At 38.8% G+C, this 23,141-nt stretch overlaps 2 protein-coding genes across 4 annotated transcripts in view; both read left to right on the top strand.

Annotated features, from left to right (window-relative positions):
* Window positions 1-9,472, top strand: part of anapc4 (anaphase promoting complex subunit 4) — an 82,584-nt gene extending 73,112 nt beyond the window's left edge. For 2 of the 3 annotated variants that reach the window (XM_061977484.2, XM_061977483.2), the window contains exons 23-28: window positions 4,992-5,030; window positions 5,135-5,236; window positions 5,382-5,459; window positions 5,537-5,701; window positions 8,767-8,890; window positions 8,964-9,472. In XM_061977484.2, coding sequence (XP_061833468.2) covers window positions 4,992-5,030; window positions 5,135-5,236; window positions 5,382-5,459; window positions 5,537-5,701; window positions 8,767-8,890; window positions 8,964-9,383 — 928 coding nt within the window. In that variant the 3' untranslated portion in view covers window positions 9,384-9,472. The remainder of the gene's footprint in view (window positions 1-4,991; window positions 5,031-5,134; window positions 5,237-5,381; window positions 5,460-5,536; window positions 5,702-8,766; window positions 8,891-8,963) is intronic. The other variant, XM_072915058.1, reaches the window with a different exon arrangement.
* A 2,454-nt stretch (window positions 9,473-11,926) lies between these two features.
* Window positions 11,927-21,413, top strand: LOC133618056 (uncharacterized). The gene is made up of 3 exons (XM_061978521.2): window positions 11,927-12,129; window positions 18,323-19,656; window positions 21,190-21,413. Exons 2-3 carry the CDS (start codon window positions 18,332-18,334, stop codon window positions 21,296-21,298), a joined length of 1,434 nt encoding a protein of 477 aa, XP_061834505.2. The 5' UTR covers window positions 11,927-12,129; window positions 18,323-18,331; the 3' UTR covers window positions 21,299-21,413.
* The last annotated feature ends 1,728 nt before the right edge of the window (window positions 21,414-23,141 follow it).

Genomic DNA, 23,141 nt, shown 5'->3' with positions numbered 1-23,141 from the left:
GTTGATACAATGTTTAATAACTATGAAATGATGTTGATACAATGTCTAATAACTATGAAAATAATTGTGATACAATGTCTAATAACTATGAAAATAATGTTGATACAATGTCTAATGACTATGAAAATAATTTTGATACAATGTCTAATAACTATGAAAATAATGTTGATACAATGTCTAATAACTATGAAAATAATGTTGATACAATGTCTACTAACTATGAAAATAATGTTGATGCAAGGTCTAATAACTATGAAAATAATGTTGATACAATGTCTAATAACTATGAGAATAATGTTGATACAATGTCTCATAACTATGAAAATAATGTTGATACAAGGTCTAATAACTATGAAAATAATGTTGATACAATGTCTAATAACTATGAAAATTAAAGCTGCAAGCAGCGTTGGTCGGGCCCGCATATTTGGCAGGTGGTAGTCCTAAGTGTCCCAATACTTTTGTGCAGTTCTTGTCCTATGTGTCCCAATACTTTTGTCAAGTTGTAGTCCTAAGTGTCCCAATACTTTTGTCCAGTGTAGGTGTCCCAATTATTTTGTCCATTGGTAGTCCTAAGTGTCCCAATACTTTTGTCCAGTTTTAGTCCTAAGTGTCCCAATACTTTTGTCCAGTGGTAGTCCGAAGTGTCCAATACTTTTGTCCAGTTTTAGTCCTAAGTGTCCCAATACTTTTGTCCAGTTTTCGTCCTTAGTGTCCCAACACTTTTGTCAATTGTTAGTCCCAAGTGTCCCAAAACTTTTGTCCAGTTTTCATCCCAAGTGTCCCAATACTTTTGTCCAGTTTTAGTCCTAAGTGTCCCAATACTTTTGTCCCGTGGTAGTCCGAAGTGTCCCAATACTTATGTCAAGTTTTAGTCCTAAGTGTCCCAAAACTTGTCAAGTTTATTCCTAAGTGTCCCAATCCTTTTGGCCAGTTTTAGTCCTAAGTGTCCCAATACTTTTTGTCCAGTTTTAGTCCTAAGTGTCCCAATACTTTTGTCCAGTGTAAGCGTCCCAATACTTTTGTCCAGTGGTAGTCCTAAGTGTCCCAATACTTTTGTCAAGTTTTAGTCCTAAGTGTCCCAATACTTTTGTCTAGTGTAAGTGTCCCAATACTTTTGTCCAGCGGTAGTCCTAAGTGTCCCAATGCTTTTGTCAAGTTTTAGTCCAAAGTGTCCCCATGCTTTTGTCAAGTTTTAGTCCAAAGTGTCCCCATGCTTTTGTCAAGTTTTAGTTCTAAGTGTCCCAATACTTTTGTCTAGTGTAAGTGTCCCAATACTTTTGTCAAGTTTTAGTCCTAAGTGTCCCAATACTTTTGTCTAGTGTAAGTGTCCCAATACTTTTGTCCAGCGGTAGTCCTAAGTGTCCCAATGCTTTTGTCAAGTTTTAGTCCAAAGTGTCCCCATGCTTTTGTCAAGTTTTAGTCCAAAGTGTCCCCATGCTTTTGTCAAGTTTTAGTCCTAAGTGTCCCAATACTTTTGTCTAGTGTAAGTGTCCCAATACTTTTGTCCAGCGGTAGTCCTAAGTGTCCCAATACTTTTGTCAAGTTTTAGTCCTAAGTGTCCCAATACTTTTGTCTAGTGTAAGTGTCCCAATACTTTTGTCCAGCGGTAGTCCTAAGTGTCCCAATGCTTTTGTCAAGTTTTAGTCCAAAGTGTCCCCATGCTTTTGTCAAGTTTTAGTCCAAAGTGTCCCCATGCTTTTGTCAAGTTTTAGTTCTAAGTGTCCCAATACTTTTGTCTAGTGTAAGTGTCCCAATACTTTTGTCAAGTTTTAGTCCTAAGTGTCCCAATACTTTTGTCTAGTGTAAGTGTCCCAATACTTTTGTCCAGCGGTAGTCCTAAGTGTCCCAATGCTTTTGTCAAGTTTTAGTCCAAAGTGTCCCCATGCTTTTGTCAAGTTTTAGTCCAAAGTGTCCCCATGCTTTTGTCAAGTTTTAGTCCTAAGTGTCCCAATACTTTTGTCTAGTGTAAGTGTCCCAATACTTTTGTCCAGCGGTAGTCCTAAGTGTCCCAATACTTTTGTCAAGTTTTAGTCCTAAGTGTCCCAATACTTTTGTCTAGTGTAAGTGTCCCAATACTTTTGTCCAGCGGTAGTCCTAAGTGTCCCAATGCTTTTGTCAAGTTTTAGTCCAAAGTGTCCCCATGCTTTTGTCAAGTTTTAGTCCAAAGTGTCCCCATGCTTTTGTCAAGTTTTAGTTCTAAGTGTCCCAATACTTTTGTCTAGTGTAAGTGTCCCAATACTTTTGTCAAGTTTTAGTCCTAAGTGTCCCAAAACTTTTGTCTAGTGTAAGTGTCCCAATACTTTTGTCCAGCGGTAGTCCTAAGTGTCCCAATGCTTTTGTCAAGTTTTAGTCCAAAGTGTCCCCATGCTTTTGTCAAGTTTTAGTCCAAAGTGCCCCCATGCTTTTGTCAAGTTTTAGTCCTAAGTGTCCCAACACTTTTGTCTAGTGTAAGTGTCCCAATACTTTTGTCCAGCGGTAGTCCTAAGTGTCCCAATGCTTTTGTCAAGTTTTAGTCCAAAGTGTCCCCATGCTTTTGTCAAGTTTTAGTCCAAAGTGTCCCCATGCTTTTGTCAAGTTTTAGTTCTAAGTGTCCCAATACTTTTGTCCAGTGGTAGTCCTAAGTGTCCCAATACTTTTGTCGACTTTTAGTCCGAAGTGTCCCAATACTTTTGTCAACTTGTAGTCCGAAGTGTCCCAATACTTTTGTCCAGTGGTAGTCATAAGTGTCCCAATACTTTTGTCTACTTTTAGTCGGAAGTGTCCCAATACTTTTGTCTAGTGTACCTACCTTGTCTGCATTGTGTGGGCATGCTGGTGCTTCCTGCTTTTAAGCAGCCATCTTGAGAAAACAGCAGCGCAGCGGTTCTTTGAAGGGTCGTAAAATCAAAACCGGAGCAGTTATCAAAACTCTGTTCCAATCAGAAGGGTTCAATCTCTCTCCTGTGTTAGTTTGAAGCCGAAACGACAAACGCGCTCAGAGGAGATAATGTTTGAAGACAGGTGACCAGTTTTTACAAAAATGTTGTTTTGAAGGTGGAATTGCAAACTTTCTGTAGATTTTTACTGAAGGATGTCAATGAATGAAATGTAGGTCTAAGTGAGACCTACATAGAGGTTATTGTTTCATGTTTCTCCGACCTTCCCAGTGGGAGTTACAGGCAGTTTTGTCATTTTTTTTCTTCCGAGGAGCAGTTTTTTCTGCGTTTTATTCAAAAATTGCGCTAGAGCGCAATTTTGAGATTTGGGGTTAAGTTTTTTTATTACAGGCAAAAGTGACTGTTTTTAGTACATTTTTGTCTTGAAGGGGGAATTGCCAACTTCCTGTTGATTTTTGACCGAGGATGTACAATTATGAAATGTAGGTCTAAGTCAGACCTACATAGGGGTTTTTGTTTCATGTCTCTCCGACCTTCCTAGTGGGAGTTACAGGCAGTTTAGCTTGTTTTTTTCCTAGGGTGCGCTAGAGCGCAATTTTGAGTTTTGGGGTTTGGTTTTTTTATTAAAAGGCAATTTTCGCAGGTCCTGATGTGTGGGTCAAATATGGTGAGTTTTGAAGCATGTTAAGTGGGTCAAATTGCAGCTCAAAGAGGCGGCGGAAGAATAATAATAATCAATCAATCAATCAATCAATCTTTATTTATATAGCCCTAAATCACAAGTGTCTCAAAGGGCTGCACAAGCCACAACGACATCCTCGGTACAAAGCCCACATACGGGCAAGGAAAAACTCACCCCAGTGGGACGTCGATGTGAATGACTATGAGAAACCTTGGAGAGGACCGCATATGTGGGTAACCCCCCCCCCTCTAGGGGAGACCGAAAGCAATGGATGTCGAGTGGGTCTGACATAATATTGTGAGAGTCCAGTCCATAGTGGATCCAACATAATAGTAAGAGTCCAGTCCATAGTGGGGCCAGCAGGACACCATCCCGAGCGGAGACGGGTCAGCAGCGCAGAGATGTTCCCAGCCGATGCACAGGCGAGCGGTCCACCCCGGGTCCCGACTCTGGACAGCCAGCACTTCATCCATGGCCACCGGACCTGTGCCCCCCCCCCCTCAAGGAAAAGGGGAGCAGGGAGAAAAGAAAAGAAACGGCAGATCAACTGGTCTAACAGGGGGGCTATTTAAAGGCTAGAGTACCGGTATACAAATGAGTTTTAAGATGGGACTTAAATGCTTCTACTGAGGTAGCATCTCTAATTGTTACCGGGAGGGCATTCCATAGTACTGGAGCCCGAATAGAAAACGCTCTATAGCCCGCAGACTTTTTTTCGGCTCTGGGAATCACTAATAAGCCGGAGTTCTTTGAACGCAGATTTCTTGCCGGGACATATGGTACAATGCAATCGACAAGATAGGACGGAGCTAGACCGTGTAGTATTTTATACGTAAGTAGTAAAACCTTAAAGTCACATCTTAAGTGCACAGGAAGCCAGTGCAGGTGAGCCAGTATAGGCGTAATATGATCAAACTTTCTTGTTCTTGTCAAAAGTCTAGCAGCCGCATTTTGTACCAACTGTAATTTTTTAATGCTAGACATAGGGAGACCCGAAAATAATACGTTACAGTAATCGAGACGAGACGTAACGAACGCATGAATAATGATCTCAGCGTCGCTAGTGGATAAAATAGAACGAATTTTAGCGATATTACGGAGATGAAAGAAGGCCGTTTTAGTAACACTCTTAATGTGTGACTCAAACGAGAGAGTTGGGTCGAAGATAATACCCAGATAATAATAAAACGTTAGAAAAACAGTAGGGTCCTCTGTCCCATTGTAAAAGGACTCCCCTTGGGAGTCCTTTTACAATGGGCCATGTGGGCCCTAATAAAACGTTAGAAAAACAATAGGGTCCTCTGTCCCATTGTAAAAGGACTCCCTTTGGGATTCCTTTTACAATGGGCCATGCGGGCCCTAATAATGTTGATACAATGTCTAATAACTATGAAAATAATGTCGATACAATGTCTGCTTGTGTGTTCCAGCCCTAACAATGCACCAGCACTCTTTCAGCTGCCGTCCTTGTAAGTCCAACACATTTAGGTGGAATCCCAGCTGCTGCCAAGTCCTTGTGACATGAAGTGTTTGTGACATGAAGTGTTTGTGACATGAAGTGTTTGTGACCCAGGTGGAATGACAAGAAGGCCAACATGCACTATGTGGCCTTCTGCATGCCACACCTTTCACCTCACAAACTTTACCTGCTCCGCCAAGCAAGCGACCCCAACAGGTGACACTCTCTGCCTTTCTCTGTGTGTCCTTTTTCTACTTTAACTTCTCTCTGTGTGTGTGTGTGTGTGTGTGTGTGTGTGTGTGTGTGTGTGTGTGTGTGTGTGTGTGTGTGTGTGTGTGTGTGTGTGTGTGTGCTGCCACAGACACGTCCCCAACTGCGTCACGTCCATCGACCTGAGCCACCATCTTGATGCCGGAGACAGCGAGAACTTAGACGCCCGGTGAGTGTGGATTCATTCTGGATGTATTTCTTCTTCCTGTGTCCACTTTTACTGCATTGTTGTTGTTGTTGTTTCAGAGCACATCACGTCTACAGCTGCCTGGATGCTCGTTTCTATAGCGACGACATGTTGACTGTGGTCCTCCAAGGACAGGAAGACAACGCTTGCAGCGTCCTGGCTCAACTTCCTCTTCCTTCTACTCTACACTGTGACAACCACTTTGTCTGGAAGTGCAATACCAGGTGGAATATATACTTCAAATAGTACTACATAACTACACAGTGACACTCACTTTGTCTGGAAGTCCAATACCAGGTGGAATATATACTTCAAATAGTACTACATAACTACACTGTGACAACCACTTTGTCTGGAAGTCCAATACCAGGTGGAATATATACTTCAAATAGTACTACATAACTACACTGTGACAACCACTTTGTCTGGAAGTCCAATACCAGGTGGAATATATACTTCAAATAGTACTACATAACTACACAGTGACACTCACTTTGTCTGGAAGTCCCATACCAGGTGGAATATATACTTCAAATAGTACTACATAACTACACTGTGACAACCACTTTGTCTGGAAGTCCAATACCAGGTGGAATATATACTTCAAATAGTACTACATAACTACACAGTGACACTCACTTTGTCTGGAAGTCCAATACCAGGTGGAATATATACTTCAAATAGTACTACATAACTACACTGTGACAACCACTTTGTCTGGAAGTCCAATACCAGGTGGAATATATACTTCAAATAGTACTACATAACTACACTGTGACAACCACTTTGTCTGGAAGTCCCATACCAGGTGGAATATATACTTCAAATAGTACTACATAACTACACTGTGACAACCACTTTGTCTGGAAGTCCAATACCAGGTGGAATATATACTTCAAATAGTACTACATAACTACACAGTGACACTCACTTTGTCTGGAAGTCCAATACCAGGTGGAATATATACTTCAAATAGTACTACATAACTACACTGTGACAACCACTTTGTCTGGAAGTCCAATACCAGGTGGAATATATACTTCAAATAGTACTACATAACTACACTGTGACAACCACTTTGTCTGGAAGTCCCATACCAGGTGGAATATATACTTCAAATAGTACTACATAACTACACTGTGACAACCACTTTGTCTGGAAGTCCAATACCAGGTGGAATATATACTTCAAATAGTACTACATAACTACACAGTGACACTCACTTTGTCTGGAAGTCCAATACCAGGTGGAATATATACTTCAAATAGTACTACATAACTACACTGTGACAACCACTTTGTCTGGAAGTCCAATACCAGGTGGAATATATACTTCAAATAGTACTACATAACTACACTGTGACAACCACTTTGTCTGGAAGTCCCATACCAGGTGGAATATATACTTCAAATAGTACTACATAACTACACTGTGACAACCACTTTGTCTGGAAGTCCAATACCAGGTGGAATATATACTTCAAATAGTACTACATAACTACACAGTGACACTCACTTTGTCTGGAAGTCCAATACCAGGTGGAATATATACATCAAATAGTACTACATAACTACACACAGTGACACTCACTTTGTCTGGAAGTCCCATACCAGGTGGAATATATACTTCAAATAGTACTACATAACTACACTGTGACAACCACTTTGTCTGGAAGTCCAATACCAGGTGGAATATATACTTCAAATAGTACTACATAACTACACAGTGACAACCACTTTGTCTGGAAGTCCAATACCAGGTGGAATATATACTTCAAATAGTACTACATAACTACACTGTGACACTCACTTTGTCTGGAAGTCCAATACCAGGTGGAATATATACTTCAAATAGTACTACATAACTACACTGTGACACTCACTTTGTCTGGAAGTCCAATACCAGGTGGAATATATACTTCAAATAGTACTACATAACTACACTGTGACACTCACTTTGTCTGGAAGTCCAATACCAGGTGGAATATATACTTCAAATAGTACTACATAACTACACTGTGACACTCACTTTGTCTGGAAGTCCAATACCAGGTGGAATATATACTTCAAATAGTACTACATAACTACACTGTGACACTCACTTTGTCTGGAAGTCCAATACCAGGTGGAATATATACTTCAAATAGTACTACATAACTACACTGTGACACTCACTTTGTCTGGAAGTCCAATACCAGGTGGAATATATACTTCAAATAGTACTACATGACTACACTGTGACACTCACTTTGTCTGGAAGTCCAATACCAGGTGGAATATATACTTCAAATAGTACTACATAACTACACTGTGACACTCACTTTGTCTGGAAGTGCAATACCAGGTGGAATATATACTTCAAATAGTACTACATGCTACTACATCACATACAATATATGCAATATGAGGTGTATTTGTGTACTAATATATTAAGTTAAAGTACCAATGATAGTCACACACGCACCAGGTGTGGCGAAATTATTCTCTGCATTTGACCCATCACCCTTGATCACCCCCTGGGAGGTGAGGGGAGCAGTGAGCAGCAGCAATGGCAGCGCCCGGGAATCATTTTTGGTGATTTAACCCCCAATTCCAACACTTGATGCTGAGTGCCAAGCAGGGACATCAAGTATGACCATTATTACATGGTAGTACATCAACATTAAATATACAATATGAGGTGTGTTTATGTACTAATATATACATCAAATATGACTATTATTACATGGTAGTACATCAAATAATAAATACAATATCAGGTGTGTTCATGTACTAATATATTAATCAAGTATTACTATCATTACATGGTAGTACATCAAGTAATATATAAGATATGAGGTGCGTTTATGTACTAATATATACATCAAATATGACTATTATTACATGGTAGTACATCAAGTAATATATAAGATATGAGGTGCGTTTATGTACTAATATATACATCAAATATGACTATTATAACATGGTAGTACATCAACATAATATATACAATATCAGGTGTGTTTATGTACTAATATATACATCAAATATGACTATTATTACATGGTATTACATCAAATCATATATCAATTGTATTTGTGTACAAACAGTGGAGTCTTTTCTTAAGCTATATTTAATAACGCAAGTGAGTATTAACCTGTGATTAATCATGATTAATCACATTCCACAATGTGATGAATCTGATTGAAAGAATCATTTGACAGCATTATCGTGTAAAGACAGTGTGTACCTCATATTGTAGTAGTACTTGTGAGTGTACTTGAAAGTGTTGTCACTCCTCCCACTTCCAGCTTGGACCAGCAGGGCGGCGCCATACCGTGCCAAGGTCTGGTGCTGGGGACTCAGCGCCGCCGCCTGGAAGGCATGAAGGCTCAGTTCGTGGCCGTCAACGGCGTGCGAGAGGTGGCGTGTGTGGTAAGTGTTTAGTCAGGATCCCACCTGGACCACCTCCATGACTCCTCCCCCTACCCCTCGCCCTCGCCCTCAGCTGAGTGACAACCTCCGCCACCTGCGCGTCTTCGAGATGGACGTGGAGGACGAAGACGACGAGGCGGGCGAGCAGCACAACGCCAGCGCCGACCACAACGGGCTGGACGTTTCCATGCAGGAGCTTGGACCAAGTGACCGGCGTCCGGACTCACGGGACGCTTCTGAGCAGGTACTTGGACTAGGTGACCAGCGTCTGGACTCACACCAAGCTTCTGAGCAGGAACTTGGACCAAGTGACCAGCGTCTGGACTCACAGGACGCTTCTGAGCAAGAACTTGGACCAGGTGACCAGCGTCTGGACTCACACCAAGCTTCTGAGCAGGAACTTGGACCAGGTGACCAGCGTCTGGACTCACACCAAGCTTCTGAGCAGGAACTTGGACCAGGTGACCAGCGTCTGGACTCACAAGAACTGTAGTTGTCATTGACTTTGTATTTTCTCGACCTTCTCAAAGTCCTGCTCCAGTTTCTTTTAGAAATGATGTGCAAATAAAAAGGTTCATTGAGCACTTTTGCCATCCCAAAGGTGATTTATAGTAGCAAAGTGCCTCAGTTGCATTCAAAGTCCATGTGGTGTTACTGCTACTCGTCTAGAGCAAAGGTCGCCAACCCAAAATGTTGAAAGAACCATATTGGACCAAAAAAAAAAAAATCTGTCTGGAGCCGCAAAAAATTTAAAGCCTTTTAATGAAGGCAGCACATGATGTAAGTGTCTATATTAGCCTACTATCAAAAGTGTCTATATGAGCCTACTATCAAGGGCTGACGCAAATGACAGAAATGTTGTATTTTCATTTTTATTCTACACATTTTTGCAACATTGGAAATCATTAGTAAAATGGAGGCTCCTCATAGGATGACATAACTTCTGGAAATTACTGGCGCAGAACGGCCAAAGGCATACATGTGTGTGTGTCCAAGTTTAAGTCTTCTTCTAATGGATTTACAAACCCCGTTTCCATATGAGTTGGGAAATTGTGTTAGATGTAAATATAAACGGAATACAATGATTTGCAAATCCTTTTCAACCCATATTCAATTGAATGCGCTACAAAGACAACATATTTGATGTTCAAACTCATAAACTTTATTTTTTTTTTTTTGCAAATAATAATTAACTTAGAATTTCATGGCTGCAACACGTGCCAAAGTAGTTGGGAAAGGGCATGTTCACCACTGTGTTACATGGCCTTTCCTTTTAACAACACTCCGTAAACGTTTGGGAACTGAGGAGACACATTTTTGAAGCTTCTCAGGTGGAATTCTTTCCCATTCTTGCTTGATGTACAGCTTAAGTTGTTCAACAGTCCGGGGGTCTCCGTTGTGATATTTTAGGCTTCACACATTTTCAATGGGAGACAGGTCTGGACTACAGGCAGGCCAGTCTAGTACTCGCACTCTTTTACTATGAAGCCACGTTGATGTAACACGTGGCTTGGCATTGTCTTGCTGAAATAAGCAGGGGCGCCCATGGTAACGTTGCTTGGATTGCTCCAAAACCTGTATGTACCTTTCAGCATTAATGGTGCCTTCACAGATGTGTAAGTTACCCATGTCTTGGGCACTAATACACCCCCATACCATCACACATGCTGCCTTTTACACTTTGCGCCTAGAACAATCCGGATGGTTCTTTTCCTCTTTGGTCCGGAGGACACGACGTCCACAGTTTCCAAAAATAATTTGAAATGTGGACTCGTCAGACCACAGAACACTTTTTCCACTTTGCATCAGTCCATCTTAGACGAGCTCGGGCCTAGGGAAGCCGGCGGCGTTTCTGGGTGTTGTTGATAAACGGTTTTCGCCTTGCATAGGAGAGTTTTAGCTTGCACTTACAGATGTAGCGACCAACTGTAGTTACTGACAGTGGGTTTCTGAAGTGTTCCTGAGCCCATGTGGTGATATCCTTTACACACTGATGTCGCTTGTTGATGCAGTACAGCCTGAGGGATGGAAGGTCACGGGCTTAGCTGCTTACGTGCAGTGATTTCTCCAGATTCTCTGAACCCTGTGATGATACTACGGACCGTAGATGGTGAAATCCCTAAATTCCTTGCAATAGCTGGTTGAGAAAGGTTTTTCTTAAACTGTTCAACAATTTGCTCACACATTTGTTGACAAAGTGGTGACCCTCGCCCCATCCTTGTTTGTTTCATGGAATCTACTTTTATACCCAATCATGGCACCCACCTGTTCCCAATTAGCCTGTTCACCTGTGGGATGTTCCAAATAAGTGTTTGATGAAAATTCCTCAACTTTCTCAGTATTTATTGCCACCTTTCCCAACTTCTTTGTCACGTGTTGCTGGCATCAAATTCTAAAGTTAATGATTATTTACAAAAAAAAAAAAAGTTTATCAGTTTGAACATCAAATATGTTGTCTTTGTAGCATATTCAACTGAATATGGGTTGAAAATGATTTGCAAATCATTGTATTCCGTTTATATTTACATCTAACACAATTTCCCAACTCATATGGAAACGGGGTTTGTACATACAGCTAGCCTAAATAGCATGTTAGCGTCGATAAGCTTGCAGTCACGGACTGACCAAATATGCCTGATAAGCACTCCAGCAAATCAGTAGAATCAACAAAGTTCACCTATGTGCATTCACGCACAGCATACAACGTTTGGTGGACAAAATGAGACAAAGAAAGTGTGACATAAAACACAACTTTCTGTGGCAGCGTCGGAGAAATTTGTACATGTAAACAAACTACTATGAGTTCAAGGATCGCTGAAATGAGTAGGACTGCCAAATACTCTCATCAGGGAAGCATGTCTAACATAAACAGTGGGATTTCTAGCAATTAGGAAGGTTTGTGTCATGTTTGTTCTCCTACAGTAAATATATTAAACCAAAGTCGATTTTTTTTTTTTTTCTTCATCTTTTTCCATTTTCACACATCTCTGAAAGCGGACTGGAGAGCCACGAGGACGGCGCGGGTTGTGACTCTTGGTCTAGAGGAAGGGCATAGTGTGCATGCAGTAAGTAAAAGCCGCCAGAGGGGGCAGCAAAGTCTTGTCCTGCGTTGAGTGAAGAAGAAGAAGAAGAACCCAGAAGTGAGCAAGACTCCGCTCAGTTCATCGCCATCTCCGCTTCAAGGTAACTTTTAATTGTCGTGTTTCTTCTTTTCTCACTTAGTGGGACATCTCTTCCAGGTAATACTCACTTTGTACCCTGTCAACAATCCTTTTAGGAGGGCAGAAGATATCTTAGTAAGGCACAGACGCTGCTGTTAGCATCACATGCTAATCAGAGAGCTAGCTAACAATGTGAAAATGTCCTCTTTTAGTCCTTTAAAACACTTCAAAGTTACTACATGAACCTTTTTAAAGTAATTCAAACACCTAATAATTACTACATGAACATTTATATTAACAAGTACTGTAGTATATTAGGAGGTACTACTACTGTAAATACACAGTTGAATATTAACAAGTACTGTAGTATATTTGGAGATACTACTACTGTAAATACACTGTTGAATATTAACAAGTACTGTAGTATATTTGGAGGTACTACTACTGTAAATAAACATTTAAATATTAACAAGTACTGTAGTATATTTAGAGATACTACTGTAAATACACAGTTGAATATTAACAAGTACTGTAGTATTTATGGAGGTACTACTACAGTAAATACACTGTTGAATATTAACAAGTATTGTAGTACATTTGGAGGTACTATTACAGTAAATATATAGTTGAATATTAACAAGTACTGTAGTATATTAGGAGGTACTACTATAAATACACAGTTAAATATTAACAGGTACTGTAGTATATTTGGAGGTGGTACTACTACTGTAAATACACAGTTAAATATTAACAAGTACTGTAGTATATTTGGAGGTACTACTACTATAAATACACAGTTGAATATTAACAAGTACTGTAGTATATTTGGAGCTACTATTGTAAATACACAGTTGTTATATTAACAAGTATTGTAGTATATTTGAAGGTACTACTACAGTAAATACACAGTTGAATATTAACAAGTATTGTAGTATATTTGGAGGTACTACTACCGTAAATACACAGTTAAATATTAACAAGTACTGTAGTATATTTGGAGGTACTACTGTAAATACACTGTTGAATATTAACAAGTTTTGTAGTATATTTGGAGGTACTACTACAGTAAATACACAGTTGAATATTAACAAGTACAGTAGTATATTAGGAGGTACTACTGTAAATACACAGTTAAATATTAACAGGTACTCTAGTATATTTGGAGGTACTACTACTGTGAATACACAGTTGAATATTAACAAGTACTGTAGTATATTTGGAGGTACTACTACTGTAAATACACAGTTAAATATTAACAAGTATTGTAGTATATTTGGAGGTACTACTGTAAATACACAGTTGAATATTAACAAGTACTGTAGTATATTAGGAGGTACTACTGTAAATACAAAGTTAAATATTAACAGGTACTGTAGTATATTTGGAGGTACTACTACTGTAAATACACAGTTGAATATTAACAAGTACTGTAGTATATTTAGAGATACTACTGTAAATACACAGTTAAATATTAACAAGTACTGTAGTATATTTAGAGATACTACTACTGTAAATACACAGTTGAATATTAACAAGTATTGTGGTATATTTGGAGGTACTACTACTGTAAATACACAGTTGAATATTAACAAGTACTGTAGTATATTTGGAGGTACTACTGTAAATACACTGTTGAATATTAACAACTATTGTAGTATATTTGGAGGTACTACTGTAAATACACTGTTAAATATTAACAAGTATTGTAGTATATTTGGAGGTACTACTACTGTAAATACAGAGTTGAATATTAACAAGTACTGTAGTATATATGGAGGTACTACTACTGTAAATACACAGTTAAATATTAACAAGTACTGTAATATATTTGGAGGTACTACTACTACTGTAAATACACAGTTAAATATTAACAAGTATTGTAGTATATTTGGAGGTACTACTGTAAATACACAGTTAAATATTAACAAGTACTGTAGTATATATGGAGGTACTACTACTGTAAATACACAGTTGAATATTAACAAGTATTGTAGTATATTTGGAGGTACTACTACTGTAAATACACAGTTGAATATTAACAAGTACTGTAGTATATCTGGAGGTACTACTACTGTAAATACACAGTTGAATATTAACAAGTATTGTAGTATATTTGGAGGTACTACTACTGTAAATACACAGTTAAATATTAACAAGTATTGTAGTATATTTGGAGGTACTACTGTAAATACAGTTAAATATTAACAAGTACTGTAGTATATTTGGAGGTACTACTACTGTAATTACACAGTTGAATATTAACAAATACTGTAGTATATTTGCAGGTACTACTACTGTAAATACACAGTTGAATATTAACAAGTATTGTAGTACATTTGGAGGTACTATTACAGTAAATATATAGTTGAATATTAACAAGTACTGTAGTATATTAGGAGGTACTACTGTAAATACACAGTTAAATATTAACAGGTACTGTAGTATATTTGGAGGTACTACTGTAAATACACAGTTTAATATTAACAAGTACTGTAGTATATTTGGAGGTACTACTGTAAATACACAGTTGAATATTAACAAGTATTGTAGTATATTTGGAGGTACTACTACAGTAAATACACAGTTGAATATTAACAAGTACTGTAATATATTTGGAGGTACTACTACTGTAAATACACAGTTAAATATTAACAAGTACTGTAGTATATTTGGAGGTACTACTACTGTAAATACACTGTTGAATATTAACAAGTATTGTAGTACATTTGGAGGTACTATTACAGTAAATATATAGTTGAATATTAACAAGTACTGTAGTATATTAGGAGGTACTACTATAAATACACAGTTAAATATTAACAGGTACTGTAGTATATTTGGAGGTGGTACTACTACTGTAAATACACAGTTAAATATTAACAAGTACTGTAGTATATTTGGAGGTACTACTACTATAAATACACAGTTGAATATTAACAAGTACTGTAGTATATTTGGAGCTACTATTGTAAATACACAGTTGTTATATTAACAAGTATTGTAGTATATTTGAAGGTACTACTACAGTAAATACACAGTTGAATATTAACAAGTATTGTAGTATATTTGGAGGTACTACTACTGTAAATACACAGTTAAATATTAACAAGTACTGTAGTATATTTGAAGGTACTACTGTAAATACACTGTTGAATATTAACAAGTTTTGTAGTATATTTGGAGGTACTACTACAGTAAATACACAGTTGAATATTAACAAGTACAGTAGTATATTAGGAGGTACTACTGTAAATACACAGTTAAATATTAACAGGTACTCTAGTATATTTGGAGGTACTACTACTGTGAATACACAGTTGAATATTAACAAGTACTGTAGTATATTTGGAGGTACTACTACTGTAAATACACAGTTAAATATTAACAAGTATTGTAGTATATTTGGAGGTACTACTGTAAATACACAGTTGAATATTAACAAGTACTGTAGTATATTAGGAGGTACTACTGTAAATACAAAGTTAAATATTAACAGGTACTGTAGTATATTTGGAGGTACTACTACTGTAAATACACAGTTGAATATTAACAAGTACTGTAGTATATTTAGAGATACTACTACTGTAAATACACAGTTGAATATTAACAAGTATTGTGGTATATTTGGAGGTACTACTACTGTAAATACACAGTTGAATATTAACAAGTACTGTAGTATATTTGGAGGTACTACTGTAAATACACTGTTGAATATTAACTATTGTAGTATATTTGGAGGTACTACTGTAAATACACAGTTAAATATTAACAAGTATTGTAGTATATTTGGAGGTACTACTACTGTAAATACAGAGTTGAATATTAACAAGTACTGTAGTATATATGGAGGTACTACTACTGTAAATACACAGTTAAATATTAACAAGTACTGTAATATATTTGGAGGTACTACTACTACTGTAAATACACAGTTAAATATTAACAAGTATTGTAGTATATTTGGAGGTACTACTGTAAATACACAGTTAAATATTAACAAGTACTGTAGTATATATGGAGGTACTACTACTGTAAATACACAGTTGAATATTAACAAGTATTGTAATATATTTGGAGGTACTACTGTAAATACACAGTTGAATATTAACAAGTACTGTAGTATATATGGAGGTACTACTACTGTAAATACACAGTTGAATATTAACAAGTATTGTATTTTTGGAGGTCCTACTGTAAATACACAGTTAAATATTAACAAGTACTGTAGTATATTTGGAGGTACTACTACTGTAAATACACAGTTGAATATTAACAAGTATTGTAGTATATTTGGAGATACTACTACTGTAAATACACAGTTGAATATTAACAAGTATTGTAGTATATTTGGAGGTACTACTACTGTAAATACACAGTTGAATATTAACAAGTACTGTAGTATACTTAGAGATACTACTGTAAATACACAGTTGAATATTAACAAGTACTGTAGTATACTTAGAGATACTACTGTAAATACACAGTTGAATATTAACAAGTACTGTAATATTTTTGGAGGTACTACTACTGTAAATACACAGTTGAATATTAACAAGTATTGTAGTATATTTGGAGATACTACTACTGTAAATACACAGTTGAATATTAACAAGTATTGTAGTATATTTGGAGGTACTACTACTGTAAATACACAGTTAAATATTAACAAGTACTGTAATATATTTGGAGGTACTACTACTACTGTAAATACACAGTTAAATATTAACAAGTATTGTAGTATATTTGGAGGTACTACTGTAAATACACAGTTAAATATTAACAAGTACTGTAGTATATATGGAGGTACTACTACTGTAAATACACAGTTGAATATTAACAAGTATTGTAGTATATATGGAGGTACTACTACTGTAAATACACAGTTGAATATTAACAAGTATTGTAGTATATTTAGAGGTACTACTACTGTAAATACACAGTTGAATATTAACAAATACCGTAGTACATTTGGAGGTACTACTACTGTAAATACACAGTTGAATATTAACAAGTATTGTAGTATATTTGGAGATACTACTACTACTGTAAATACACAGTTGAATATTAACAAGTATTGTAGTATATTTGGAGGTACTACTACTGTAAATACACAGTTGAATATTAACAAGTACTGTAGTATATTTAGAGATACTACTGTAAATACACAGTTGAATATTAACAAGTACTGTAGTATATATGGAGGTACTACTACTGTAAATACACAGTTGAATATTAACAAGTACTGTAGTATATTTTGGAGGTACTACTACTGTAAATACACAGTTAAATATTAGCAAGTACTGTAGTATATAAGGAGGTACTACTACTGTAAATACACCGTTGAATATTAACAAGTACTGTAGTATATCTGGAGGTACTACTACTGTAAATACACAGTTGAATATTAACAAGTATTGTAGTATATTTGGAGGTACTACTACTGTAAATACACAGTTGAATATTAACAAGTACTGTAGTATATTTAGAGATACTACTGTAAATACACAGTTGAATATTAACAAGTTCTGTAGTATATATGGAGGTACTACTACTGTAAATACACAGTTGAATATTAACAAGTACTGTAGTATATTTTGGAGGTACTACTACTGTAAATACACAGTTAAATATTAACAAGTACTGTAGTATATAAGGAGGTACTACTACTGTAAATACACAGTTGAATATTAACAAGTATTGTAGTATATTTGGAGGTACTACTACAGTAAATACACAGTTGAATATTAACAAGTACTGTAGTATATTTGGAGGTACTACTACTGTAAATACACAGTTAAACATTAACAAGTACTGTAGTATATTTGGAGGTACTACTGTAAATACACAGTTAAATATTAACAGGTACTCTAGTATATTTGGAGGTACTACTACTGTAAATACACAGTTAAACATTAACAAGTACTGTAGTATATTTGGAGGTACTACTGTAAATACACAGTTAAATATTAACAGGTACTCTAGTATATTTGGAGGTACTACTACTGTAATTACACAGTTGAATATTAACAAGTATTGTAGTATATTTGGAGGTACTACTACTGTAAATACACAGTTAAATATTAACATGTACTGTAGTATATATGGAGGTACTACTACTACTATAAATGTGAAATATTATTTGACTTATTGGGTACTTTTGCACAGTACTGTAAAAAGTAAGTACTGGATCAATATCGCTGATATCAGCCTGAATCTGACTCCGTATCGGAGCGGAAAGAAAACCGCTCACTTGCTTTCTTGTCTCTGCCAGCTGCTGCTCATGGCCAGTGGACAGGAGCCACAGCCCCCTGGAGTTAAAGAGGAGGAGGAGGAGGAGCCACACACCAGTCAGTGGGGTCAAGGCCTGCAGGTCGATGCCGATATCAGCACTTTCCCTTTCACTATCGTGCTGGTCAAGTGTGAGGATGAGGACGACGCTCCGCCCTCACATCTTCATCACCGTCCAAGTGAAGGCAACAGGGGGGCGGAGCCTCTCAGTGGTCAGGTGACAACACCAGCATCTTTAGGGGCGGAGCCTATAAGTGGAGAGGTGGCAACAGAATCATCTTTATGGGCGGAGCCTGTAAGTGGTCAGGTGACAACACCAGCATCTTTAGGGGCGGAGCCTGTGAGTGGTGAGGTGAGAAGAGAGGGACAAATGTCCTCTGAGAGCAAGGACTGTCACTTCCAGCCAGGTGAGAAGAAGCTGAGCTGCTCGGAATGTGCCGGGTGCTTTGGCGACAAGAGCATCCTGAAGCGCCACATGAAGTGCCACACGGGGGAGAAACCTTTCCCCTGCTCCGTTTGCAGCAAGCGCTTCAGCCGCAGGGACTGCTTGCTCTCCCACATGAGGTGCCACACCCCGGAGAAACCTTTCAACTGCTCCGTGTGCGGCCAGATGTTCCGTCACCGGCAGAACCTGCTGTCTCACCTCAGATGTCACATTGGGGAGAAACCTTTCGGCTGCACACTGTGCGGAGGCGCCTTCTCCACCAAAGCACATTTGAAGAGGCACGCCAGGACGCACACCGGGGAGAAACCTTATCTCTGCTCTGTGTGCAACAAGAGGTTCTCCGCCAAGGGGAACGTCCTGCTGCACATGAGGACTCACACGGGTGAGAAGCCTTTTTCCTGCACCGTTTGCGGCGGAACATTTTCTACCAAGACACATTTGACCAGACACACCAGGACGCACACCGGGGAGAAACCTTTCGCTTGCTCGGTCTGCGGCCAAAGGTTCTCGCTGAAGGAAAACATGACGACACACCTGAAAAAGCACGGCAGGGAGCCTCGCGTCTCTTGCCCGGCCTGCCCACAAACCTTCTCCGACAAGAAAGAAATGTCGGCGCACAGAAGGCGGCACGCGGCGGAGAAAGCCTTCGCCTGCTCGCTGTGCGCCAAGAGCTTCTCCAGCAAGGGCAACATGACGGCGCACCTCAGAGCGCACAGCGGGGAGAAACCTTTCACCTGCTCGCTGTGCCACAAACGCTTCTCCGTAAAGGGGGACATGATGAGACACCAGAGAACGCACACTGGGGAGAAACCCTTCGGGTGCGCCGCCTGCCAAAAGCGATTCACTCGGAAGTGCCACGTCAGCAAACACAGGTGCGCTGCTGGACAAACATGATCTTTGATATTGGGATTTTATTGATGCCCTTAAAGTGTCCAGTTGGGCATTATCATGTATTCACACCGAGTACAGAAGTACTTCTGTGTGTACTTACTCATGTCCTGTACTACGTGTCTACTACTACATGGTGCACAGACAGGAAAACAGTGTTCACTCGGCTTAATGGCATACTTGCCAACCACCCCGAATTTTCCGGGAGACTCCCGAAATTCAGCGCCTCTCCCGAAAACTTCCCGGGACAAATATTCTCCCGAAAATCTTTCGATTTTCAGCCGGAGCTGGAGGAGGCGTGGCCTCCAGCATGCGGACCTGAGTGAGGACAGCCTTTTTTCACGACGGGAGGACAACAGGGTGACAAGAACTAAATCATCCAGACTAGAGATAAATTGTATTATTATGTTTATCTTACCTAAAAATACATATATTTATTAATTAAAATTAAAAAAAACTAAATCAATTTTTACTATATTTTGCTAAAAACATCCAAATTAATTGTATTTTTATTTGTATTTTTTCTGACCCCTTATTACATCCAGCCTTAGAATTACACATTAAAATAAACATATTTGAAATAATTAATTTTAAATTATCATAATAATGACCATATTTAATTATTAAAATAATTGCTTGTTTATCAACAACTTTAGCATTTTATTTATTACATTTTGAAGCTCTCAGAAGCCAAGTTATGTTATATTCCTTAAGATTTATTTATGCAAGTTTGAAGTATCAATTATCTATACACAGTTTTGTTTGCATATTTTCAGGATATATATATATATACATATATACCGTATTGTCCGCACTATAAGGTGCACCTAAAAACCTCCCAATTTTCTCAAAAGCTGACAGTGCGCCTTATAATCTGGTGCGCCTTATATATGGACCAATATTGAGCCACAACAGGTCTCGCAACTACGGGATGCATAACGTAACCCCAGCCTCTACTGTAGCTTCTATTCTATGCGCCTTATAATGCGGTGCGCCTTATATATGAACAATGTTTTAAAATAGGCCATTCATGGAAGGTTATAGTGCGGAAAATACGGTATGTATGACATACTTGACTTGGTGAATTCTAGCTGTCAATATACTCCTCCCCTCTTAACCACGCCCCCGCCCCCGACCACGCCCCCCACCCCCACATCCCGAATTCCGGAGGTCTCAAGGTTGGCAAGTATGGCTTAATGGTTACACGCGCAGCTGCACACTGACTACTCTACACTCCACTGTTTCATTTGACTTGATAAACTTTCACTATTGAGGAAAATGAATATTATTATTTGTGTACTACACTAATAGTATTTCATTGTTCAACCAAGCCGAGGTGCTCTCCAAAATGCCTTTAAAATATGAGACACTGCAAGAAAACATCAGGAAGTAGAAAATAATACATATATACTTGGTGTAATAACATGTCAACATGGATGTCTATTTATAAATACATCAATATTTGTCAGACAAGGTATTGATTGGTAGTTGTTGCACTAGTTCTTCCTTGGTTTCAGATCCTGGAAAAAACAGTTTGTCATCCCTGAGGTCGGAGCCGTGACGACGTTGGTCTCCTGCCTGCTGGGAGAAGATACAAAGAGGGGAGGAGCCATGGAGGTCAGCTGATGCGTCAGGTGATGGACGACTTCCAGGTGGGTTTGGATCGGCTGGTGATTTTTAACCATCGCTGCTGTGCTCCTGGAAAACCACACGGTGGCGCCAATCAATCCAACTTTATTTGAAACGCACTTTTTAGAGTAGACTGTGCTTTAAACGTGGTGTGTGTCGCCCTCTAGTGGCAGGATAGTGTAACTATTGTGTAACAAGGAGTATTAACAAAAGTTGAGCTATATCGTCAAGCAGAAACATTGTTGCAAACAAACACTCGGTTAAGGCGACACATACTTGCCAACCTTGAGACCTCCGATTTCGGGGGGTGGGGGCGTGGTCGGGGGTGGGGCAGGGCGTGGTTAAGAGGGGAGGAGTATATTGACAGCTAGAATCAAGTATTGCATACATGTATATATATATATACAGGTAAAAGCCAGTAAATTAGAATATTTTGAAAAACTTGATTTATTTCAGTAATTGCATTCAAAAGGTGTAACTTGTACATTATATTTATTCATTGCACACAGACTGATGCATTCAAATGTTTATTTCATTTAATTTTGATGATTTGAAGTGGCAACAAATGAAAATCCAAAATTCCGTGTGTCACAAAATTAGAATATTACTTAAGGCTAATACAAAAAAGGGATTTTTAGAAATGTTGGCCAACTGAAAAGTATGAAAATGAAAAATATGAGCATGTACAATACTCAATACTTGGTTGGAGCTCCTTTTGCCTCAATTACTGCGTTAATGCGGCGTGGCATGGAGTCGATGAGTTTCTGGCACTGCTCAGGTGTTATGAGAGCCCAGGTTGCTCTGATAGTGGCCTTCAACTCTTCTGCGTTTTTGGGTCTGGCATTCTGCATCTTCCTTTTCACAATACCCCACAGATTTTCTATGGGGCTAAGGTCAGGGGAGTTGGCGGGCCAATTTAGAACAGAAATACCATGGTCCGTAAACCAGGCACGGGTAGATTTTGCGCTGTGTGCAGGCGCCAAGTCCTGTTGGAACTTGAAATCTCCATCTCCATAGAGCAGGTCAGCAGCAGGAAGCATGAAGTGCTCTAAAACTTGCTGGTAGACGGCTGCGTTGACCCTGGATCTCAGGAAACAGAGTGGACCGACACCAGCAGATGACATGGCACCCCAAACCATCACTCAACCATGCAAATTTTGCAATTCCTTTGGAAATCGAGGTCCCAGAGTCTGGAGGAAGACAGGAGAGGCACAGGATCCACGTTGCCTGAAGTCTAGTGTAAAGTTTCCACCATCAGTGATGGTTTGGGGTGCCATGTCATCTGCTGGTGTCGGTCCACTCTGTTTCCTGAGATCCAGGGTCAACGCAGCCGTCTACCAGCAAGTTTTAGAGCACTTCATGCTTCCTGCTGCTGACCTGCTCTATGGAGATGGAGATTTCAAGTTCCAACAGGACTTGGCGCCTGCACACAGCGCAAAATCTACCCGTACCTGGTTTACGGACCATGGTATTTCTGTTCTAAATTGGCCCGCCAACTCCCCTGACCTTAGCCCCATAGAAAATCTGTGGAGTATTGTGAAAAGGAAGATGCAGAATGCTAGACCCAAAAACGCAGAAGAGTTGAAGGCCACTATCAGAGCAACCTGGGCTCTCATAACACCTGAGCAGTGCCAGAAACTCATCGACTCCATGCCACGCCGCATTAACGCAGTAATTGAGGCAAAAGGAGCTCCAACCAAGTATTGAGTATTGTACATGCTCATATTTTTCATTTTCATACTTTTCAGTTGGCCAACATTTCTAAAAATCCCTTTTTTGTATTAGCCTTAAGTAATATTCTAATTTTGTGACACACGGAATTTTGGATTTTCATTTGTTG

The sequence above is a fragment of the Nerophis lumbriciformis genome, linkage group LG18 (assembly GCF_033978685.3).
Source record: "Nerophis lumbriciformis linkage group LG18, RoL_Nlum_v2.1, whole genome shotgun sequence".
Classification (NCBI taxonomy): Eukaryota; Metazoa; Chordata; class Actinopteri; order Syngnathiformes; family Syngnathidae; genus Nerophis; species Nerophis lumbriciformis.
Note: the sequence above shows the minus strand (reverse complement) of the source record. Positions and strands in the feature narration are given on the sequence as shown.